The sequence below is a fragment of the Ipomoea nil genome, unplaced genomic scaffold (genome assembly GCF_001879475.1).
Source record: "Ipomoea nil cultivar Tokyo-kokei standard unplaced genomic scaffold, Asagao_1.1 scaffold2848, whole genome shotgun sequence".
In the NCBI taxonomy this organism is placed as follows: Eukaryota; Viridiplantae; Streptophyta; class Magnoliopsida; order Solanales; family Convolvulaceae; genus Ipomoea; species Ipomoea nil.
This window is the reverse complement of record NW_017619276.1, coordinates 537,666-562,188: the sequence shown is the minus strand read 5'-3', so window position 1 is coordinate 562,188 and position 24,523 is coordinate 537,666. Positions and strand designations below refer to the sequence as shown.

At 35.3% G+C, this 24,523-nt stretch overlaps 2 protein-coding genes and 1 pseudogene across 2 annotated transcripts; 2 read left to right on the top strand and 1 right to left on the bottom strand.

Moving 5' to 3' along the window:
• The first annotated feature begins 727 nt into the window (after nt 1-727).
• On the top strand, nt 728-19,216 carry LOC109160544 (putative disease resistance RPP13-like protein 3). The gene is made up of 2 exons (XM_019308835.1): nt 728-1,394; nt 19,182-19,216. Exon 1 carries the CDS (start codon nt 762-764, stop codon nt 1,392-1,394), a length of 633 nt encoding a protein of 210 aa, XP_019164380.1. The 5' UTR covers nt 728-761; the 3' UTR covers nt 19,182-19,216.
• LOC109160486 lies at nt 8,593-15,277 on the bottom strand (annotated as a pseudogene).
• On the top strand, nt 18,447-21,262 carry LOC109160485 (disease resistance protein RPM1-like). Its single transcript, XM_019308772.1, has one exon. It carries the CDS (start codon nt 18,549-18,551, stop codon nt 21,249-21,251), a length of 2,703 nt encoding a protein of 900 aa, XP_019164317.1. The 5' UTR covers nt 18,447-18,548; the 3' UTR covers nt 21,252-21,262.
• Nucleotides 21,263-24,523: the final 3,261 nt, after the last annotated feature.

Genomic DNA, 24,523 nt, shown 5'->3' with positions numbered 1-24,523 from the left:
TCTTCTTTGACTAACATTATAATAATAATAATAATAATAATAATAATAATAATAATAATAATAATAATAATAATAATAAAAGTTAGTGAGTCATACTTGATTTTCATGAAAAAACAAAATATCAAGTGGGGGCTATGGAAAATGTTTTCCTCATTCTTGAGTAAATGTTTTCCATGAACCCAACAAATGAAAAACATTTTCCTTGAGAAACATTTTTCAGCGAACCAAACATGCTCTAAAAACTGTGCACCAGAGAAATATTTTATATTAAAATTAATGAATTAGCCAATGACTGTATGGTCTAGCTAGTGACATGAAGTGACTCTCTCAAATTGGAGATCACTAGTTCCGCGGTAGTTTCTTTCATAATGAGAAAGACAAAGAAAACGAGTTCCTCCCATCACCATGACAGTTGGGATTGAGTCATCGTGCCAATAGATATTTGGCATTTATGTGTTGATCAAAATAGCATAAATTTTGTGAATTCAATAGTCTGTGGAAGTAGTAGTGTATTTTGTTATGGTGAATGTAAATGGGTGGATAATAATTTAGTTGACTGGTGGAGTCCACTTTAACCTTCAATTATTGAGGACATTAATTTATTTTGCATTATTCATCAGGTCGTTACTACTGGCCATACATAACACTCTGCAAGAATTTTAACCCAAAAAAAAAAAAAAAATCATTCAGTTTTTCACTCTAAAATCTTGTTTGATCTCCCATAAAACGCTACCAATTCTTTGCCGGGGTGATGATTACTAATGGCGGAAGCTGCTGTAGAGTTTCTGTTGGACCAACTGTCAGCAGTGATCCGTGACGAGTGCTCACTCTTGGGAGGGATTAGAGAAGATGCAGAAGACATGAAGAATGACCTGAGTCGTCTAAGGGCAGCTTTGAGAGTTGCTGACGAGAGGGAAGAAATTGATCCTCAAGTTGAAGCTTGGGTGAAGATAGTCCGGGAGCTGGCTTATGATACCGAAGATGTTCTTGACGAGTTCCTGTTCAGCTTTGGAGGTGGCCGGACCAGTGGAAGTTTCTACACTAACATCAAGAACATATACACTTCCGTCAAGAACTTGAGAGCTCGGCGCAGGCTCGCTCTTGCACTGCGAAGGATCAAGGCCAGAATCAACGAAAACTCCAGATATCAGCCAAGCTTGCCAACAAGCACTAGAGGAACTGTTCACAACAAACAGTTGCATTATGGCCGAGTGGATGCCCTTTTCCAAAAAGACTCAGATCTGGTAGGTTTTGAAAATTCCAAGCACTCTCTTATTAAACTCCTTCTTGGCGCTGTTGATGATGATTTGAGGGTTCACTCTGTGGTGGGCATGGGGGGATTGGGGAAGACCACTTTGGTTAAAAAGGCTTATGATGATGCACAAGTGAAATAGGCCGGGATGCATGCCACGAAACTCAAGGTGATGTTTACCAGTTGAAGCTTTTGTCTAAGGAAGATTCATGGATATTGTTTTGCAAAAAAAACATTTTTAAGTGATTCATGTCCTCCACATTTGGTGAACATTGCTGAAGATATTGTAAATAAATGCGGCGGTCTGCCTCTAGGGATAGTGGTAATTGCTGGTATATTGGCTACAAAGAGTGAGGATATTGCAGAATGGAAAAATTTTCAAAATGGTCTTAACCTTCAATTAGAAAGCAATGACAGGATGAAAAACTTGAAGAATCTATTATCCTTGAGTTACTATGATCTACCATATTATCTAAAGTATTGTTTCTTTTACTTTAGCATCTTCCCTGAGGATGTCAATCATTAAAAAAAAAAACAGAATCATTAAAATATGGATTGCAGAAGGGTTTGTCAAGGAGAATGGTCATCAAGTGAAAGAAGAAGTTGTTGAAGCTTATCTCAATCAGCTAATTCATCCAAACTTAATTCAAATTGCAGAGAAGTCTGATGCTGGAAGGATTATTGGCTTACGAGTCCATGATATTTTACGAAAAATAATACTTTCAAAGGCAATAGAGCAAAACTTTGCAGTCATAGTCACTGGACGGAATAAGGAATGGTCCAACAAGTTTCGACGCCTAATGATCCATAGATTTGATGATGACATTCTAAAGAGCACTTCATACAAAATATTGCATCTCCGTTCTTTACAGCTCTTTACAGATGGGGTGGTTTCATCTTCATTATCAAAGCTGTTGTCCATTGATTATATTCCTCTGAAAGTGTTAGACTTGAGAGATAATGGACTAAAGAACATTCCAAAGGAAGTTTTCAAGTTGTTTCATTTGAAGTATATGAGTTTGAGGAACACAATGTTAAGAAATGTTCCTAAATCCATAGGACGTCTTCAAAACTTAGAGACACTTGACCTGAAACGGACTGCCGTGAAAAGTTTGCCAGTTGAGGTTGAAAAACTTTGTAAACTCCAACATCTCATTGTGGGCTGTTATTGGGGCAATGGTTTTAATGCCCCTTTTAATAGGGGATTGTTGTCTTTACAAAAGTTGCATTATATACAAGCAGACGAAACTAATGGCAACAGAGTTGTGTCTGCGATAGGGAATCTAACACAACTAAGAAAACTTGGAGTTAGAAACTTGAGACGAGAAGACGGCAAAGAATTATGTTCGTCTCTGGAAAAGTTGGCAAATCTTCGCTCTTTAAGCCTTGATTCGGCTAAAGTAGAGGAAATCATTGATATCCAACATTCTTTATCTAGGGTTCCTCTTTGTCTTCGTACATTAAAATTGAGTGGGCGTCTAGAGAGGATCCCTCAATGGTTATCTTCACTTGGAAGCCTAACCAAACTAGAGTTGGTTAATAGTTGGCTTCTTGAAGATCCACTACCACTTCTCCAAGATTTGCCCATGCTATCACAGCTTCTTCTTTTCAAGCCTTATAACGTGGAAGGGTTATGTTTTAAGGCTGGAAAGTTCCCAAAGCTAAAGTTTTTGCGTATTGATTGCTTCTGGGCACTGAAATGGATAATAGTGGAGGAAGATGCAATGCCCCTTCTTGAAAAGCTATACTTGCGAATTGCTTGAACATGTACCTCTTGGTATTGAACATTTGTCTAAACTCGACTTAATTGCATTCTGCGAATTGAACGAAAATTTGATGCTTTCTTTAGATCCAAATGGTGAAAACTACACAAAAATATCTCACATTCCTCACATTCAAATTTGTAATTGGTGAGATAATGCAATTTCTTGATGGCCAAGAAGTGTAGTATGTGTAATTGTGTAAATGTCCATGTATGTATATTACTAGTTTTTTACGCGCATTGCGCGATTGGGATAATGCCCAATGTTTTTTTTTAAATAAGTACTTTAAAGTATATCAAAACAAGATTATATTGAAATTGTTCATGCATAAATAATTGAATGTTGAATTTGCCTATTTAAATAGGTAATTCTAAGTTTACAAATACAAGATAATATAGTCAAGATTGATTATAATTGTCAATAAAATAATTGTATAGATATGATTGAAACCAAATACGGGACATAAGGGAGAGCAAATAAAAATTAGGGTATAAAATATTAAATATATACTAATATTGAAGAGCTAATCGCTGATTGCCAAACAAGTATATTGCGAGGTAGTTTCCAACTTCAAATTGTTGTGTCATTTAAATACTCTTTTTATCAATAAATCCCTCAAGTAGTTAATATGATTGGCTTAATTATATTTTTTTATTTTTTATTTTTTAAAACTATTATTATTATTATTATTATTATTATTATTATTATTATTATTATTATTATTATTATTATTATTATTATTATTATTATGTATACCTTTAGGTCATTTTACATGTTAATCTAAACAGCTAATTTTTTCAAATACCTTTTTACTAACCGTTGATATAATTCGCTGGTCAAATCCGCTAACGCTAACCGCTAACTGTTGATTGTCAAACAAGGACATTGCGAGGTAGTTCTTACTTCAATTTGTTGTGTGATTTGAATACTCGCTTTGTCAACAAATCCCTCAAGTAGTTAATATGATTGACTTTATTAATTATATTTTTTTTTTTAATTTTTTCATGGTATTAATAAAATACTTGGTAAATAGATATATAGCATTATTTTGTATTATAACTTTGATATTTAATTATTGCACAAAAAAAAGATAATAGACAATGTAGTGAACATAATCAATTGATGAATTTGAATGTAAAGAATTTTTACATTGGAGAAGTATAAAGACAATATAACTAATAAAATTATTTCTCTTAATTAATTTATTGATAATAAATAATATTTTTTTTATAAAGACATGGACAATGTAGCGAATATAATCAATTGATGAATTTGAATGTAAAGAATTTTTATATTAGAATTAGATTAATGGTGTAGTTATAATTCTATATTAGACTTTAATATTAGAATTAGACTAACGGTGAATTAACGGAAAAGTTAAATGGATAATCATATAATTAAGGATAAATTAGAAAATCTTAAAAGAAAAAAAAATTAAAACCTGAACAATATGAACCATTCATTTGATTTAATAATTTGGCGGTCATTTTTTCTCCCCAATGTTAATAATTAAATAAATTTGATGGTCAAATCCGCTTGTATAATCCGCTAACGTTAACCGCTAACTGCTGATTGTCAAACAAGGACATTGCGGGGTAGTTCTCACTTGTTGTGTGATTTGAATACTCTCTTTGTCACAAAATCTCTCAAGTAGTTAATATGATTGACTTTATTAATTATATTTTTTTTAATTTTTTCATGATATTAATAAAATACTTGGTAAATAAATATATAGCATTATTTTATATTATAACTTTGATATTTAATTTGAAAAATAGTGCACAAAAAAGATAATAGATAATGTAGTGAATATAATCAATTGATGAATTTGAATGTAAAAATTTTTACATTTGAGAAAAATAAAGACAATATAACTAATGAAAATATTTCTTTTAATTAATTTATTGATAATTAATAATTTGTTTTTCACTGAATAAAGATTGTAAGGACAATGTAGCGAATATAATCAATTAATAAATTTGAATATAAAGAATTTTTATATTGAAGAAAAATAAAGACAATATAACTAATAAAATTATTTATCTTATTTAATTTTTTGATAATGAATAAATTTTTTTTTTTGAATAAAGACATTGTGAACACATAATTCTAAATTAAAGAAATGCATATGTATTATTTATATAATTTAATAAGAGTAAAATAGAGTACTAATTATGTCAACTTTGATTGGGATGAGGTTCGAACCTAAGACCTTTTTTTTTTTATTGAAATCAATGAGTAAGTTAACGGTGAACTAACGGCAATTCTTAAAATTTTAACGGAATTAGTAACGGTGTGTGGGTATTTTAGGAAATTTTAGTGTAAAATTTAAATCTCATCAATCTTTTAATCAATCTGAGTCATTCATTTGATTAAAATCTGTGACCGCTATTTTTTCTACCCATTATAGGCCCAACTCTCTTGGGCTCTTATTAGTATAGTAGATATGTACACTTTGGTATTCATAAGTAAATATTGAAATTGATTATGTATTTTTTTTTTTTTTGAGTGCAATTGATTATGTATTTAATTGTATTCAATTTGATTTTGATATTCAACATTCTTTATTTAGGCTAGTTTACCTCTTAGGGGAGTTATGATCATTTGCTGGCTATGATCACAATGTGGGATTTACGTAGTGCACACCCTCAGGTAATGGCTGCGGGTTTCCCTTGTCACCCAAAAAAAGTAAACATCAAAAGTCAAAAATATGCCATTGCAGAACAAGCCTTAATGTCCTATTCACCTCCTTCAACAAGATCATAAATCCGTGTTCTGAATCATACATACTACAAAACACCAAATTCTTGATTTCACATCTAAGCAGCCTCCTTAAATGAGGTGAAGAGGATAGACTACAGAGAAATAACAAAATCATAAATACTTGTTCTAAACCATACATACTACAAAACACCAAATTCTTGATTTCACATCTAAGCAGCTAAAAGATAGAACGAATTCACTAAGCACAGCAAGTGTAGTTTATGAACTTGTTCCTAAAATCATCTTGAAGAAAGCAGAAAAGGACACATCCAAGAATTAACAGTCCACAAATTGCACAAAAGACAATCAAGAACACGCATACAGTTTTCCATGTCAACCACATAGATAGATAGCTTAAAATAAAAGGTAATAACTCAGTTTTATTCCATCCATTTTATCAAAAGCTTAACTTCATACTTGAAATTCAATGCACAAGGCGTCATCATATCATTTAAAACGTTACAAATTAATTATCCCAGTTCTATGTATATTGAAACCAAATTCCACAGAAATATAACTCAGATCAAAGACAAATAAAAATACTTGAGAGAGTTTTCAGCTTTTTAAATCTTATCAATGTCCTCGTCCTCAAACTCCAAGACTTCTATTTAATTATACTTCCAAAACACTTGAATTAAAATAAAGTACAATTAAATACAAATCAAATTCAATTACAACACTATTGGAAGAATGAATAACAAAGTGTACATATATACATACATGGACATTTACACATACTACACTCCCTGGCCTGGCCATCAAGAAACTGCATTATCTCACCATTTACAAATTTATTTAACAATTAGAATGTTAGATATTTTTGTGTAGTTTTCACCATTTGGTTCTAAAGTAATCATAAATTTATTGTACATACCATAGAATTTAATGGAGTTGAGTTTAGACAAATCATGAATATGAAAAGATACATGTTTAAGCAAGTAGCACCCAAACAAGTGGAACTCTTCAAGAAGGGGCATTGCACCTTCCTCCACCTTCAGCCATTTTAGTGCCGTGAACAAATTGATATCCAAACGCTTGAGCTTTGGGAACTTTCCAGCTTTGAAACACAACTCTTCCACTTCATAAAACGTACAAAGTTCAAGATACACTACAAGAAATTTCACATTTAGTGACAACAGAAGTTGTCACCGAAACTATCAATTTTGGTCACTATTGAAATTAGTGACCAATTTTGAAGTCGTCACCTGTCGTCACTATATCCTCCGTCACTATTGTAGTAGTGACGACTTTTGAAAAGTTGTCACAATTACTCACTACTTTTGTGACAATATTTGCTTACACTAAAAGTAGTATTTGAGTGATGACGATAGTTGTCACAATAAATGTATAATTTGAGACCAAATATGTTATTACGAAAAATTGATCTAGTGACAACTAAAATCGTTGCAATTAATTATTTTATTGTGACAACACTTTAGTCACAATAGTTGTACTTATTTGTGATAATTGTTCTTGACGCAAAAATGATTATCAGTGACCAAAAAAGTGGTATTAATAATTACTTTGTTGTGACCATTACTTGGTCACAATTCTTTTTCCAAATAATACTAGCTAAATGCACAAAACATAAAATTATTTATTTCAAAATCTTGTCATAATTAAATGTTTTAATTTAATTATTATTTGAAATAAAATAATTCATTCAACAAATGTTACTCATCAAATTAAAAATATATATATATATAAAAAGACATCATTGTCTAACAAATATACTTTGTAAGAAATACAACTGAATTCAAATAAAAACATTTTAAAATAATTTGTCTTGATTATTCTTCACTTGAGGTAGTTGATGGAGATGCATTGCTTAGCATATTTTGAAGCCCCTTCCTAAACCACGTGCATAGCTTGACTTTCTTTTTAATACCAAATCAAAATACTCAACAAGTGATAGAGGTGCAGTTGGAATCTTTTCTTTATTCTTCTCTCCCGCTACTTGAAGTTTATTCTGCAATTATGATAAATATTAATAATTGAGCAAATTAATTTAAGAAAGGTCACAATAGGAAATATATATACTTTATTTTATATATATATATATATATATATATATATATATATATATATATATATACACACACACACACACACACTGTATATCATTCAATAATAATAAAAGAAGTGTTTTTATATATACAAAATACATACAGAAGTATATATATATATGTGTGTAAGTACAGAACATATAATAAATTAAACATTACACTCTTTTTTTTTTAGCATAATACATGTTCAATACTAAAAAATTATATATTCCAACTATTATGAATATAATTTATCTAGATATGATTCATACAACAAAATCAACCAACCAAAATCTCATATTTATGTTTTTTTACTAATACATCATACCAAAATTTTCAGATAACACTTGGTCATTTCATAAAATAATTCATTTGATTCATAACTTTCAACCAATCAAAAATTCATTTTTTTAAAAAAAAAAAAACAAAGATGGGCAAAGTAAGATAAAGGACAACCACTTACTTGAACAAATTCTTCCCAAATCTTTTTAATCTTTTAATGCTCTACATTCTCCTCCTTAGGCATGTGTAGATTGTTTCAACTCTTGAGAAGAATAGGAGAAGACTTTCTTTCTCTCTTTTTTTTTTTTTTAAAAAAAAAATTTCGAAAATGAAGAGATGAGAAGAAGAGAGGTTTTTTTTTTTTTTCTTTTGCTAGTAGAATCGGCCAAGGTAGGAAAAAAGAAGGAAGAGAATATCTATGTTGATCATCATCCAACCCTAGTCAACTTAGTAATTAATGGAAAGAATAATTTTAGTTTAGTTAGGCTTACAAGTGAAGATAACATGGGCAGATCCACATGGAAAATCTTACAAGTGGATCTTCAAGAACACAACTATGCAACAACTGTAGTTTAGTTAGGCTTACAAGTGAAGATAACCATTGAGGGATCCTCTCTAGACGCCCATTCAATTTTAATGTACGAAGACAAAGAGGAACGGTAGATAAAGAATGTTGGATATCAAGGATCTCATTTGCTCCCGCCACCCCAAGCCTTAAAGAGAGAAGGTTTTTCAACTTTTCAATGGATGAACATAATTCTTTTCCATCTTCATGTCTCAAATCTGTAACTCCAAGCTTTCTCAGTTGTGTTAGATTCCCTATCTCAGACACCACTCTAACGCCATTAGTTTTCTTCGCTTGTATATTATACAACTTTTGTAAAAACATCTCCCAATCTCAAAAGGAGCATAAAAACAATCATCATACCTAGAGCACACAACGAGATCGAGATGCCGAAGTTTATGAAGTTTTCCAACCTCAACCGGCAACTTAGACACATAAGTGTGCTTCAAGTCAAGAATCTCTAAGTTTTGAAGACGTCCTATAGATTTAGGAACATTTCTTAACCATGTGCTCCTCAAACTCAAATACTTCAAACCAAACAACTTGAAAACTTCCTTTGGAATTTTCTCTAGATATGGACCTCTTAAATCTAAGACCTTCAGAGGAATATAATAATCAAAAGACAACAGCTTTGATAATGAAAATGAATCCAGTACCTTATTATTATAGAGCTGTAAAGAACGGATATGAGTTTTGGAGGAAGTGCTCTTTAGAATGTCATCATCAAATCTATGGATTATTAGGCGTTGACACTTGTTGTCGGACCATTCTTTGTTCTGTCCAGTGAGGATGACTGCAAAGTTTTGCTCTAATGCCTTTGAAAGGATTATATCTCGTAAAATATCATGGACTCGTAAGCCAATAATTCTTCCTGTAAGAGACTTCTCTCCAATTTGGATTAAGTTTCGATGAATTAGCTCATTGAGATAAGCTTCAGCAACTTCTTCTTTCACTTGTTGACCCTTCTCCTTGACAAAGCCTTCTGCAATCCATAGTTGAATGACTCTATTTTTTTCTATGATGGAATCCTCAGGGAAGATGCTAAAGTACAAGAAACAGTACTTTAGATAAAATGGAAGATCATAGTAACTCAAGGATAATAGATTCTTCAAATTTTTCATCCTGTCATTGGTTTCAAATTGAAGCTTAAGACCATTCTGGAAACTTTTCCATTCTGCAATATCCTCACCCTTGGTAGCCAATATACCAGCAATTACCACAATTGCTAGAGGCAGACCACCACATCTATATACAATATCTTCAGCAATTTTCACCAAATGTGGAGGACATGAATCTTCACTCAAAAATGTTTTTTTGCAAAACAGTTCCCATGAATCTTCCTTAGACAAAAGCTTCAACTCATAGATATTACCTTGGGTTTTGTGGCATGCATCCCGGCTTATTTCACTATTCCTTGTTGTGATAACTATTCTGCTACCAAACCTTTGTCCAGGAAAAACATATTTGATAGCGCTCCAAACATCAAAACTCCATATATCATCAAAAACGATGATGTATCTTTGTTCTGAAAGAATGTTTATAACAAAATCTTTCAATTGAGTAAAGCCCATGGTTTCAAAATAATCCTGTGGGAGTTGTTGATTTGTTTGCTTCACTAGTTGCTTAATTGCATCTTTCAGCAACACCTCAATCTTGAATGTTTCAGAAACTGTAACCCACACACGATACTGAAAATGCTTTATGATTTGTGCATCATCATAAGCCTTTTTAACCAAAGTGGTCTTTCCCACCCCCATGCCAACCACAGAGTGAACCCTCAAATCATCATCAACAGCGCCAAGAAGGAGTTCAATAAGAGACTGCTTGGAATTTTCAAAACCCACCAGATCCGACTCTTCTGGAACACTGGTATCCCCTCGGCCATTGGTGAGCTGTCGTAGGCTCCCAAATTAAAACCTTACAAACGTAGTAGCGGGAGTAAGGATCGATCCCACGAGGAGTAACTAGTTTAACTTTTGTGCTCAAATTAAAGGTAGGGGGGTTTGGAATATATCGAGAATAAATATTAAATAAAAGAGAAATTAAATAAACGAGAAATTTAATCGAACGAATAAACAGTGAAAATAATATATCGAAAACACTTATAATAAGAAACCTTGGTTAGTAAAGATCTACCACCGGAATTCAACACTGATCATTGATTAATAAAGTAATTAATATGCAATTGAATATTTGTCGTGAAATTATTTCATTTCTGTTTTCCCTTAGTTGTAAGTAAATAAAGCACAAGCGGTTTAATTACCCCTAACTACTAAATAACCTAAGACAAGCGCTATAGATTTAATTTAATAGCAGCAATAGGAACTAGGAAAACCGACAAACTAAATAACACAAGCACAAGCGGTTGCATTTAATTTAGGAAAATATTCTACCCGAGTCCAATTATCACTAAGCCGTCAATAATTAACCCAGTTGCTACTGAATATTAGAGTAATTTGTAGCACAACATTATCTAATATAGCAAATAATTATATCAAATAAATAACTAGTAGGCCTCCCTAGCAATTAAATGACACAATTACTTCAAATAACTTAGAAGAATATTTAATACTCAAATGCATAAAAATTATATAATAAAAATAAATAAATAACCTTACAGCGTTATGAACTCCGGGGCTTCAATTCACTAAACCAAACAAGAAATTAGCCGCGAATGGGCATTGATAACAATCTTAAAGAATATTCGAGAGGGGAAGAATGAACCAAGAATGAACGATTTACAAATGGAAACTACTACTATTTATAGCATTCTAAAAAATAAACACAAATCCACCAGCACCATCCATTTCCTCTTTTTTTTTCTCGCCGCATGCACTTCCGCAAAAGAGTCGCCGACGGAATAGCCTTCACATTTGACAATTCAATTCTTGCTAGCTCTGTATAATGATAATACAACTTCAGGAAAATACTTGTATATACAAATCCAACAAACAATCAAAAACTTAACTTGAATACCACCTAATTTTTCCACCATTAAAACACCATAAATGTGTTTATATTCATAATTGCAACATCCCCTGCCAAAATTCATTGGACCATTAATGGAAAAAAGTTAAAAAATACCATTCCCTCAGACAGCAAAACAAACACATAATTAAAAAGGAATCATACACTGTAATCTTAACATATTCTTAAGCAAACAAATAAGGAACATACAAAAAAAAAAAACACACAATTAAAAACATATGCTAAAGGTAATACAATCCAATGTACCATACACCCATCCCCTTTAGCCCTTAAACATTGGAAATCTGTTTCATATAAGCCAAAAAAAAAAAAAAAAAAAAAAAAAAAAAAAAAAAAAAAAAACCTACTGCAAATCTTCAATCACCAGAGCCCTACCGCACCACCGCCGGCCAACCAAAAATCCCCGCTAGACCAAACACCCCCGGACTCCAAAAATCATCGTAAACCGCCACAGGCCCAAATTTGCAACCATACACACATCCACTGCCGGCCTGGAAACTCTCCCCCCCCCCCCCCCCCCTCTGTCTCACCAAACCCCCCGTTTCGCCGTACGAATCCCCAACAAAGGAACAGGAAAAACCCAAAGAAACCTAAGCAGAAACAAAGAATGAAGCAGGAAATACCTAGACCAACGCCAGAAGAAGAACTCCTTCGACGTTTTGAGCACTTGATGGATGAGACAGGCATGGAGAGAGAGGAATGATGAACCGTCGTTTGAGAATCCAAAATCCACAAAACACAAAAAGGAAATAAATATCATTTACCGCTTATGACACGGTAAGACAATAAATGCGAATAGAAAATTACATCCCTATCCCTAAGTAAATCCCAGACCAGTAATTTTGGAATAAGACAATCTATAAATCTAAACCGTACAAAATAAAAATAAACGAACAGGATCTAGGCTCACGAATTCACCTAACTAGGGGGGTTCCACTGGATTCAAAATCTATATATATATATATATATATATATATATATATATATATATATATATATATATATATATATATCAAAATAGGAAAACTATTTTGAAGCTGGAAGATATATACTTAGGAGACTCTAGCTTTAAAAACCGAGAATAGACTCAACAAGTAGGGACAAGCACATTCAGCAGTTATAATCATGCATATAAAGATACTAGAATATATCCTAAGGTCACAAGATTATTTCACATCATTCATATCATCATTCAATCATTATCTCAACACATAAGCACACTTTGGTAGCGCCACAGGACCAATCGCACGCCCATACATGACGGTCTGCGCATATAGCGGTAACACGGCCCCACAGCACCCTGCCTCGTATCGCAACACGAAGGGCTCGGTCGCAACCAACCGATGAACCGCAGCTCATCATAACGTTTGATCGCAACCAAACGGTGAACCGTAGCTCAAAAGTGTATTTCTGATCGCAACCAGATTATGAACCGCAGCTCATGTAAAACGTTTGATCGCAACCAAACGGTGGACCACAGCCCTATATAATATTTATATACCTAACCGATCGCAACCGGTCTGGTTAACAGTTGGTATGGTTCTCAACCCATCCAACTGCCCGTATAGCCAATTTGATCGCAACCAAATTGGGGTATCATGCACACATAACACATAGCAAGCACATGCAACTCACATTAGCACATTGGGAAGGGGGAGAGAAAGCGTATAATAAACTTATGCGTGGTCATCCACATACTAGGAATAATCCTAAGGGGTTCATACATCTTTCACCTAGGCCAACGGGACACCAATTCAACTAGCATGCAATACATAAGACTCTTTTATCCTACGAATGGTACCCGAAACATCAAACTAGACTCAGGCACGATAAACGGAGTCCGTGGAACACCACGAGGGTCGGGGAAACATCAAACGGGGAAAATCACCTTCCCACTTGGGAGTTTCCAGCGGGTGGCCGGCAGGTGGAGGACCACCCGCCGGCGGCGAGACGCTGGGCAGCGGGTGCCCGGCGGGCAGCCGCCTGCCCGCCGCCTGCCCGTTGCCGGCGACGCCCTTTAGGGGCAGCGGGTAGGTGGCGGGTTTCCCTACCCCCCACTGACTCTTTTTCAATACTTGGGTCTCGGGATCTTTCGTGGAACCCGAAACCATGTTTAGACACTTTTAAACGCAAGCGACGATACCACGTAGTCAAATAACGGATCAAACCAAGAATCACATTGAACACATCCTAACATGACTTCTAAACATAATCAACACCCGAACATGCGGATTCCCACCCAAATATACCAAGAATAGCACAATACAAAATGCACGATTTAACCTATGGCTCTAATCATATTTAAATCACAAAATCATACTTTATTTTTTAAAATCAAGAACATCAAGATTTATCAAGAATCAACACACAATTATCAAGATCCTCTTATAATCATCAAGATTATCAAGATCAACGCATAAGATCATCTCATCAACATCAAGATCATATCATAATCATTATAAAAGATTTATCAAGACACAAGCATAGAGAAGGAGCCAAAGAAGAAGATTATAGCAAGGAAAATAGGTTTTGTTGAGACATGGGTTACCTCTTAGCCTTAATTAGAATCCTTGGCTATAAAGGGTTTTTCTCTAAGATCTCCTTTTCTTGATTTCTCCTATGGGAATTCTTGGGAATTCTTGTGTGGTGAAAGCTATTGTGGTGTGAGTTCTAGGTGCCTCCTATGTCCTTATATATATCTAAGAGTCCTAATTAGGGTCTGAATGATATGAATTTACTAATTCTATTCCTTATAGGACTAAGGGTTTGGTTTAGGTATAAGGGTCCATGGCTTATGGTGGACCCTTCTTAATTAATTAAGGGAATTTAATCCCCTTTTAAGGGTAAGTAATTAAGTAATTGGTTTGGTTTAGAGGCCGTAACATGGGGTGTTACAAGAAGGGGGATCCAAATGAGATTTATATGGTTAAAAATGCTTATAAGAGTATTATGGGGGACTTTTATGATAGCCTAGGTGCATTTGATAAATGGGCAAAAATGTGGAAGTTAAAAATCCCACCAAAATGGAAGACCTTTTTATGGAGAGCTATATGTGATATTCTCCCCACCGCTAATAATCTAATAGTGAAGAGAGTAGAAGTGGATCCTGTGTGCCCAATGTGTGGTTTAGATCGTGAAGATGTGTTGCATGCTCTAGTGTTGTGTGAATATTCTAGACTTGTTTGGAATGTTACACAATTACCTATTACAAATATTGTTACAAATTCCATTCCAATATGGCTAATGGGTGCTTTGGCAGTATTAACGGAGGACCAATGTGGTCTCATGGTCGCAGTGCTATACCACTTATGGAGGAGTTGAAATACAGCCGTATGGGATGGTTCACTATCACGCCCGGACGTCATTTGAAGGCGGGCGTCCGCTGCCATGTTGTCGTACTGCCAGGTCCACCAACGCCAACTGCACCAACCGGCCACGGCACCGAATATGGCAGCAAATCACGGTGTTTTATAGACGCCGGCTTCCGGCAGGAAACTGGGGAGGCAACGTACAGCGTCGTGCTGCTCTCATCGGAGGGGTTATTCATAGCAGCAAGAAATGGCAAGCTACCTTTTTGTTTCTCGCCACTTATGGCGAAGGCACTGTTGGAAAATAGCATTAAAATGGCATAATATGACATGTTAAGTGGCTATTTTGTGGTACAATTATCAGTGGGGTCCACTTCCGATTTGGGTCGGGTCAAAGTGGATTCGGCTTCTTCGTAGTGAGACGAAGAGATTGATATATTGTACGCTCAAAACGGATAATGGGTGAATGAGATATTGATTCTCCCCACCGCTAATAATCTAATAGTGAAGAGAGTAGAAGTGGATCCTGTGTGCCCAATGTGTGGTTTAGATCGTGAAGATGTGTTGCATGCTCTAGTGTTGTGTGAATATTCTAGACTTGTTTGGAATGTTACACAATTACCTATTACAAATATTGTTACAAATTCCATTCCAATATGGCTAATGGGTGCTTTGGCAGTATTAACGGAGGACCAATGTGGTCTCATGGTCGCAGTGCTATACCACTTATGGAGGAGTTGAAATACAGCCGTATGGGATGGTTCACTATCACGCCCGGACGTCATTTGAAGGCGGGCGTCCGCTGCCATGTTGTCGTACTGCCAGGTCCACCAACGCCATCGGAGGGGTTATTCATAGCAGCAAGAAATGGCAAGCTACCTTTTTGTTTCTCGCCACTTATGGCGAAGGCACTGTTGGAAAATAGCATTAAAATGGCATAATATGACATGTTAAGTGGCTATTTTGTGGTACAATTATCAGTGGGGTCCACTTCCGATTTGGGTCGGGTCAAAGTGGATTCGGCTTCTTCGTAGTGAGACGAAGAGATTGATATATTGTACGCTCAAAACGGATAATGGGTGAATGAGATATTGATTCTCAAAGTAGATCCATTGAGTTGGAAAAATGAAGGGAAAAGTTAGCTTTGTCCCACATTGGTTTGGAAAGAGGATTTGACCCCCCTTTTATACAAGAGCTCTTTTGGAACTTGTAGAATTGTATAGCATAGAGGCTCTCTCGCGGGGAAGGTGCAAATCAAATTCCAACTAGAAACGAGATCGAACATGCTTGATTTAAGCCCGAGCTCGTGTGCGCCGGCACCTCCTTGCGTGCTAAGTTATGGCAATTTCTGTATAGTTTTTCCAACACTAAATGGCCACACCACGAGAGTTCGAACTCTCGTGTGCGCAGATCAAGTGTGATCTCTCGTGCGCTGTCATGAGGTCACACGAGAGTTCGAACTCTCATGTGACTTACACGAGAGTTGAACTCTCGTGCGGCTGCTGCTAAGCAGCACGAGAGTTTGACTCTCGTGTTGTGAGCACACACGAGAGTTCAGTCTCGTGTGCATTGACGCACGAACTCTCGTTGGTTCTGGTCTGTTACAGAATTAATCTTGTATTAATTCCAGTTTTCAATTTTTGAGTTAAATCTCAAATAATGGTGGTTGTTTCATGTGTTACAAATCGTGCATTAAATGTAAAAATTGAATGATATTGATTCTTCACCTCCTATATAAGAAGGAGTGTAGCAGCAGTGTTTCTACACAGAGAGAACAACACACACAACACAGAAAATTCTGTTTTTCCCAGCTCCAAAATCTCTGCTCCTACTCCATTCTTGAAGCTGTGTTTTGCCCGTGCTCTTGTTCGCCGGGTTCATTCGTTTGGGTACTCAAACGTCGAACCGTTGTATGTTTTATCCTGGGAAACCTAGGCCACAACGCTCCTAGCACTTTTGGGAGGTGGCAAATAAGGTTTTAAGGAAAGAAAGGCACCTCGCCTAACTCGTACTATTCTTTCTTCCTCTCCTTCTTTCTTGTTTTGGATTATGCTTTTAAGCAAAAATCCGTTCTCCCGCTTTTGATATATTCGTTGGATTGGACTTATAATCTGATGATTATTAGTTCCAATTTTGGTTGATATATATTGGTATATCTTTTTCGTAGATATACATGTATATATAACCTTTGGGTCCGTTTTATATATATTTGTGTGTATATATATATTTCGGATAAATATCCAATAATATTTTATATACTTGTGTGTGTATATATAAATATTATTTTTGGGATATTAAATCAATTTTGGTTCATTATCACCAACAGGCACTAGCTTGTAAGGAGGCTCTATCTTGGTTGTTGGAAAGGAATATCACAATGGTCTGCCTTCTCACAGACTGCATGGTGCTACGGAGTGCTTTACACCAACAAACATCTACCTTTTCTTATGTTGGGATCGTGATTGATCAGTGCAAGACTACTATGTCCTTATTTAATCAGCTTACGTTATGTTATGTTTCTAGACAAGTTAATTTGCATGCTCATACTTTAGTTTCGTTAGCATTCGCTCAGGAACATTCTATGTATTGAGATTCTATTCCCCCTGATGCTATTACTGCGTTCATTCATTAATACAAATGTCTGATTGGCTTTCAAAATAAAATTTGTTCAAATCAATTGACATGGACTAAATTTCCAAAAGTTAAATAATTCAGGAACCAAAAGTGTTATTTTCCCTTTTTATTATAATGTTTCTGGTCATATTTGAACTCTCCAAGAGCATGCTAAGATACTTCTATCAATTCTTATCATCCTCAGTATATAATTCTTTTTTCATAATCCATTGTTTGGTTGTATTTGGAATTGTAAGGAATAATGAATACAAAGACAATTATAAAAATGTTTTCCTCATTCTTGAGGAAAATGTTTTCCATGAAACAAACAAATGAAAAACTAGTTTTCTTCAAATTCATGGAAAATATTTTTCTTGAGAAATATTTTTCATCGAACCAAACATGCTCTAAAATCTGTGTACCAGAAAAATATTTTATATTAAAATGAATAAATTAGCCATTGACTTTTTCTAAAAAAAAAAATTAGCTATTGACTTTGTGGTCTAGTGACATGAAGTGATTTTCAAATAGAAAATCATGAGTTCAAGCCTTCCTGAAGGCGCTGCTTAGGAATTCGTCGTCCCCATCTCCATGTCAGTTGGCCTGGGATTGAGTCATTGTGTCAACAGATATTTGGCATTTATGTCTTTGATAAAAATAACATAATTTTTGTGAGTCAAATTTGTAATCTTCTCCTTACCAAATCAACAGTAAGCGGAAGTAGTAGTGTATTTTGTTATGGTGGATAATAATTTAGTTGACTCGTGGAATCGACTTTAACCTTCAATTATTGAGGATAATAATTTATTTTGCATTATTTCATCAGGTCGTTACTACTGGCCATACATAACACTCTGCAAGAATTTTAACCCAAAAAAAAAAAAAAAAAATCATTCAGTTTTTCACTCTAAAATCTTGTTTGATCTCCCATAAAACGCTACCAATTCTTTGCCGGGGTGACGATTACTAATGGCGGAAGCTGCTGTAGAGTTTCTGTTGGACCAACTGTCAGCAGTGATCCGTGACGAGTGCTCACTCTTGGGAGGGATTAGAGAAGATGCAGAAGACATGAAGAATGACCTGAGTCGTCTAAGGGCAGCTTTGAGAGTTGCTGACGAGAGGGAAGAAATTGATCCTCAAGTTGAAGCTTGGGTGAAGATAGTCCGGGAGCTGGCTTATGATACCGAAGATGTTCTTGATGAGTTCCTGTTCCGCTTTGGAGGTGGCCGGACCAGTGGAAGTTTCTACACTAACATCAAGAACATATACACTTCCGTCAAGAACTTGAGAGCTCGGCGCAGGCTCGCTCTTGCACTGCGAAGGATCAAGGCCAGAATCAACGAAAACTCCAGATATCAGCCAAGCTTGCCAACAAGCACTAGAGGAACTGTTCACAACAAACAGTTGCATTATGGCCGAGTGGATGCCCTTTTCCAAAAAGACTCAGATCTGGTAGGTTTTGAAAATTCCAAGCACTCTCTTATTAAACTCCTTCTTGGCGCTGTTGATGATGATTTGAGGGTTCACTCTGTGGTGGGCATGGGGGGATTGGGGAAGACCACTTTGGTTAAAAAGGCTTATGATGATGCACAAGTCATAAAGCACTTTCAGCATCGTGTGTGGGTTACAGTTTCGGAAACATTCAAGATTGAGGAGTTGCTGAAAGATGCAATTAAGCAATTAGTTGAGCAAACAAAACAAGATCTCCCACGGGATTTTGAAGCCATGGGCTCTATTCCATTGACAAATTTTGTTATGAACATTCTTTCAGGTCGAAGGTACATCATTGTTTTAGATGATATATGGAGTTTTGATGTTTGGAGCCCTATCAAATATGCTTTTCCAGAACAAAAATTTGGTAGCCGCATAGTAATCACAACACGGCATAGTGAAATAGGCCGGGATGCATGCCACGAAACTCAAGGTAATGTCTACCATTTGAAGCTTTTGTCTAAGGAAGATTCATGGATATTGTTTTGCAAAAAAATATTTTTAAGTGATTCATGTCCTCCACATTTGGTGAACATTGCTGAAGATATTGTAAATAAATGCGGGGGTCTGCCTCTAGCGATAGTGGTAATTGCTGGTATATTGGCTACAAAGGGTGAGGATATTGCAGAATGGAAAAATTTCCAAAATGGTCTTAACCTTCAATTAGAAAGCAATGACAGGATGAAAAACTTGAAGAATCTATTATCCTTGAGTTACTATGATCTACCCTATTATCTAAAGTATTGTTTCTTGTACTTTAGCATCTTCCCTGAGGATGTCATCATTAAAAAAAACAGAGTCATTAAACTATGGATCGCAGAAGGGTTTGTCAAGGAGAATGGTCATCAAGTGAAAGAAGAAGTTGCTGAAGCTTATCTCAATCAGCTAATTCATCGAAACTTAATTCAAATTGCAGAGAAGTCTGATGCTGGAAGGATTATTAGCTTACAAGTCCATGATATTTTACGAAAAATAATACTTTCAAAGGCATTAGAGCAAAACTTTGCAGTCATAGTCACTGGACAGAATAAGGAATGGTCCAACAAGTTTCGACGCCTAATGATCCATAGATTTGATGATGACATTCTAAAGAGCACTTCATCCAAAATATTGCATCTTCGTTCTTTGCAGCTCTTTACAGATGGGGTGGTTTCATCTTCATTATCAAAGCTGTTGTCCATTGATTATATTCCTCTGAAAGTGTTAGACTTAAGAGACAATGGACTAAAGACAATTCCAAAGGAAGTTTTCAAGTTGTTTCATTTGAAGTATTTGAGTTTGAGGAACACAATGTTAAGAAATGTTCCTAAATCCATAGGACGTCTTCAAAACTTAGAGATACTTGACCTGAAACGGACTGTCGTGAAAAGTTTGCCAGTTGAGGTTGAAAAACTTCGTAAACTCCAACATCTCATTGTGGGCTATTATTGGGGCAATGGTTTTAATGCCCCTTTTAATATTGGGGGATTGTTGTCTTTACAAAAGTTGCATTATATACAAGCAAACGAAACTAATGGCAACAGAGTGGTGTCTGCAATAGGGAATCTAACACAACTAAGAAAACTTGGAGTTAGAAACTTGAGGCGAGAAGACGGCAAAGAATTATGTTCATCCCTAGAAAAGTTGACAAACCTTCGCTCTTTAAGCCTTGATTCGGCTAAAGTAGATGAAATCATTGATATCCAACATTCTTTATCTAGGGTTCCTCTTTGTCTCCGTAGATTAAAATTGAGTGGGCGTCTAGAGAGGATCCCTCAATGGTTATCTTCACTTGTAAGCCTAACTAAACTCGAGTTGGTTAATAGTTGGCTTCTTGAAGATCCACTACCTCTTCTCCAAGATTTGCCCATGCTATCACAGCTTCTTCTTTCCAAGTCTTATAACGTGGAAGGGTTATGTTTTAAGGCTGGAAAGTTCCCAAAGCTAAAGTTTTTGCGTATTGATTGCTTCTGGGCACTGAAATGGATAATAGTGGAGGAAGATGCAATGCCCCTTCTTGAAAAGCTCTACTTGTTTACTTGCGAATTGCTTGAACATGTGCCTCTTGGTATTGAACATTTGTCTAAACTCGACTCAATTGCATTCTGCCAATTGAACGAAAATTTGATGCTTTCTTTAGATTCAAATGGTGAAAATTACACAAAAATATCTCATATTCCTTACATTCATATTATTAAATAAATTTGTAAATGGTGACATATTGCAGTCTCTTAATGGTCGGGAAATGTAGTATGTGTAAATGTCTATGTATGTATATATGTACACTTTGGTATTCATAAGGCAATATTGAATTTGATTATGTATTTAATTGTCTTAAATTTGATTTTGATATTCAACATTCTTTATTTAGAGTTCATCTTTGGTGTCTTCGTACAATAAAGTTGAGTGGGCATCTTGAGAGGATCCAATCCCTCAATGGTTATCTTCACGTGTAAGCCCAAGTAAACTCGGGTAGCTGTCTTATTGAAGATCCACTACCGCTTCTGATCTCCAAGATTGGAGATTTCTCCATAGTCTTTTGCCCTCTTTTTGTTTGACCACTATTAATAGTTTAACTTGATTAAGCAACCAATATAAGTGTTTGGTTAATTAGCTTTTTGTAACAGTTTATTGTTCCAAAATACTAAAATTCAAAAAGCTGCTCAACCGATTAACCTTTTGAAAAAGTCATTTTGTATATAATCAGCTATCAACTAACAGCTAATTTACCATCAACGTAACTAATCAAACTCATTAAGCCAACAACTATTTACCAAACACTCCATTTATCTTCACGAGTCTTATAATATGGAAGGGTTGTGTTTCAAAGCTGGCAAGTTCTCAAAGCTCAAGTTTTTTATTATTGTATTCTTCTTGGTATTGAAATGGGCCTTCTTGAAGAGCTGCGCTTGGCTAGATGCAAATTGCTTGAATATAATAGATACCTCTTGGTATTGAACATTTGTCTAAAGCTCAAGTCAATTGAATGCAAGCTAGTTATAGACTCTGTTTTTCTTCCCTGCTCTTTTAGTCATTACTACCCTGAGCTTCATGAAATGCAATGGCTCTGTTCAGGCTTTTATAGGTTGAATGAATTAGGTCACATGATATTCAGACATTCTAGCAGGTTTGAAACTTGAAGGACCAAATGCTTGGAGGTTAAAAACCGCAAGGAACCGAGGGGAAACATAACATGAATTTCATAGTTTTTCTAATTAGCTTATCCTCATATAGCAACACTAGCATTGCCTCAATTCATCGGCATCCCGATTTCAGATGCAGACATCTAATTTCTGTTAATACAACCTTCCAAAATGAAAACCATAGACACAGGCACAAAGCAATTAAAAGTCTTAGGTAAGCAACATGCCTCCTGTATCATATGTTGTCTCTATGGACATTAACAATTCCCTCAACATGTCCAAAAACTAAGCTTTTTTTCCATAAGCAAGCACAGATTTAAGACTTAACACCCACATAAAAAATACTATGATAGACACATTTTAGTAAACAAGAAAAATATTGAGCTGACTAGGAAAACTATTTATTACAACTACTTATTACTTGATAAGCTGTAGAGAAGACCAACAAACAAAACACGCATGTACCTCAAAAATATCAAATAAACGTCAAGGTTTCAAGTTCAACTCCCAATGGGAGCAACGTATCGGCCTTCTAGATTTGAGCCAATCAACTATGACTCTATGAGCAACCTAGATTAGTTTACCTCCTTGTGAAGTTGTGATCCTTTGCTGACTAGGGTCACAATGCAGGGTTACCCAGCGCATTGTAATAAATAGTTTTCCTATTGGCCTTCTTGATTTGAGCAATCAACTATGACTCTATGAGCAACCTAGACTAGTTTACCTCCCTGGGAAATTGTGATCCTTTGCTGACTAGGGTCACAATGTGAGATTACCCAGCACATACCCTTGGAGAGTGGCTGCAGGTTTCCCTCATCACCCAAAAAAAATAATAAACATCAAAAGCCAAACATATGCAATTGCAGAACAAGATTTAATGGCCTATTCACCTCCTTTAACAAGATCATAAATACGTGTTCTGAATCATACATACTACAAAATACCAAATTCTTGATTTCACATCTAAGCAGCCTCCTTAAATGAGGTGAAGAGGATAGACTACAGAAATAACAAGATCATAAATACGCGTTCTAAATCATACTTACAACAAAACACCAAATTCTTGATTTCACATCTAAGCAGCTAAAAGATAGAATGAATTCACTAAGCACAGCAAGTGTAGTTTATGAACTTGTTCCTAAAATCAACTTGAAGAAAGCAGAAAAGGGCACATCCAAGCATTACCAGTCCACAAATTGCACAGAAGACAATCAAGAACACGCATACAGTTTTCCATGTCAACCACATAGATAGATTATAGATAGCTTAAAAAGGTAACTCAGCTTTATTCCATCCATTTTATCAAAAGCTTAACTTCATACTTGAAATTCAATGCACAAGGCGTCATATATCATTTAAAACATTACAAATTAAATATCCCAGTTCTATGTATATTGAAACCAAACTCCACAGAAATATAACTCAAAGACAAATAAAAATACTAGAGAGAGTTTTCAGCTTTTTAACTCTTATCAATGTCCTCGTCCTCAAACTCCAGGTAATCATCAGCCGCGCCCTCATCCTCTTCATCCAACCCACCAGCAATACCCTCATTGAGCCTAGTGTTCTCAGGCAACTCTCCATACGCCTTCAACAATCTGGCCTCGTCCGGCATATATTTCAGAATTACATCAGCCTTATCATCCTGTCATCAGATAAAAACAAAGTTAGAAGATAAACACCACCACATGCTCAACATAGTTAATAATTCAATATAAGACTAATCAAACAAGGTAATCTGAATCAAATCAGATACTGGAGGAATCAGGAATCAATTGCCCCTAGATACAATTCAATATAAGACTAATGAAACTTCATGAACCACTAATTTCTCAAAAAAATGTTTCTTTTGCTCTTAATTTTAGTTTTTTATGTATTTAGATGGTTTAAACAATTTTTTGAACACTTTTACAACCACTTACGTAAATAGTTTGTAAGAAATAACTATGGAAACTTTATATTTTATTACTAAATTTTGAAAAATTTTAATTTTTAATTTTATTTTTAATTTAAAAAAAAAAAAAAAAAATCGGCGCCTAGGGGGCGCCTAACGTTTTTTGCAACATTGCTATTTACCAACTAATACATGAAAGTCAATTTCCTATAGTTGCAGATTATGATTCAGCTAAAGGTGCGTGGGAAGCTCTTGAGTCAACCTACGAGGGCACGAATTCCGTGAAACAATCAAAGCTACAACTGGTACAGTCTGACATTGAAGAACTTCGGATGAGTGAAGAAGAGAACATCACAAGCTTCCATAGCCGAGTCTAAGAGTTGGCAAATCGTGCAATGGTCCTTGGTGAACCTTTCCCTCAAGCAAAACTGGTAAAG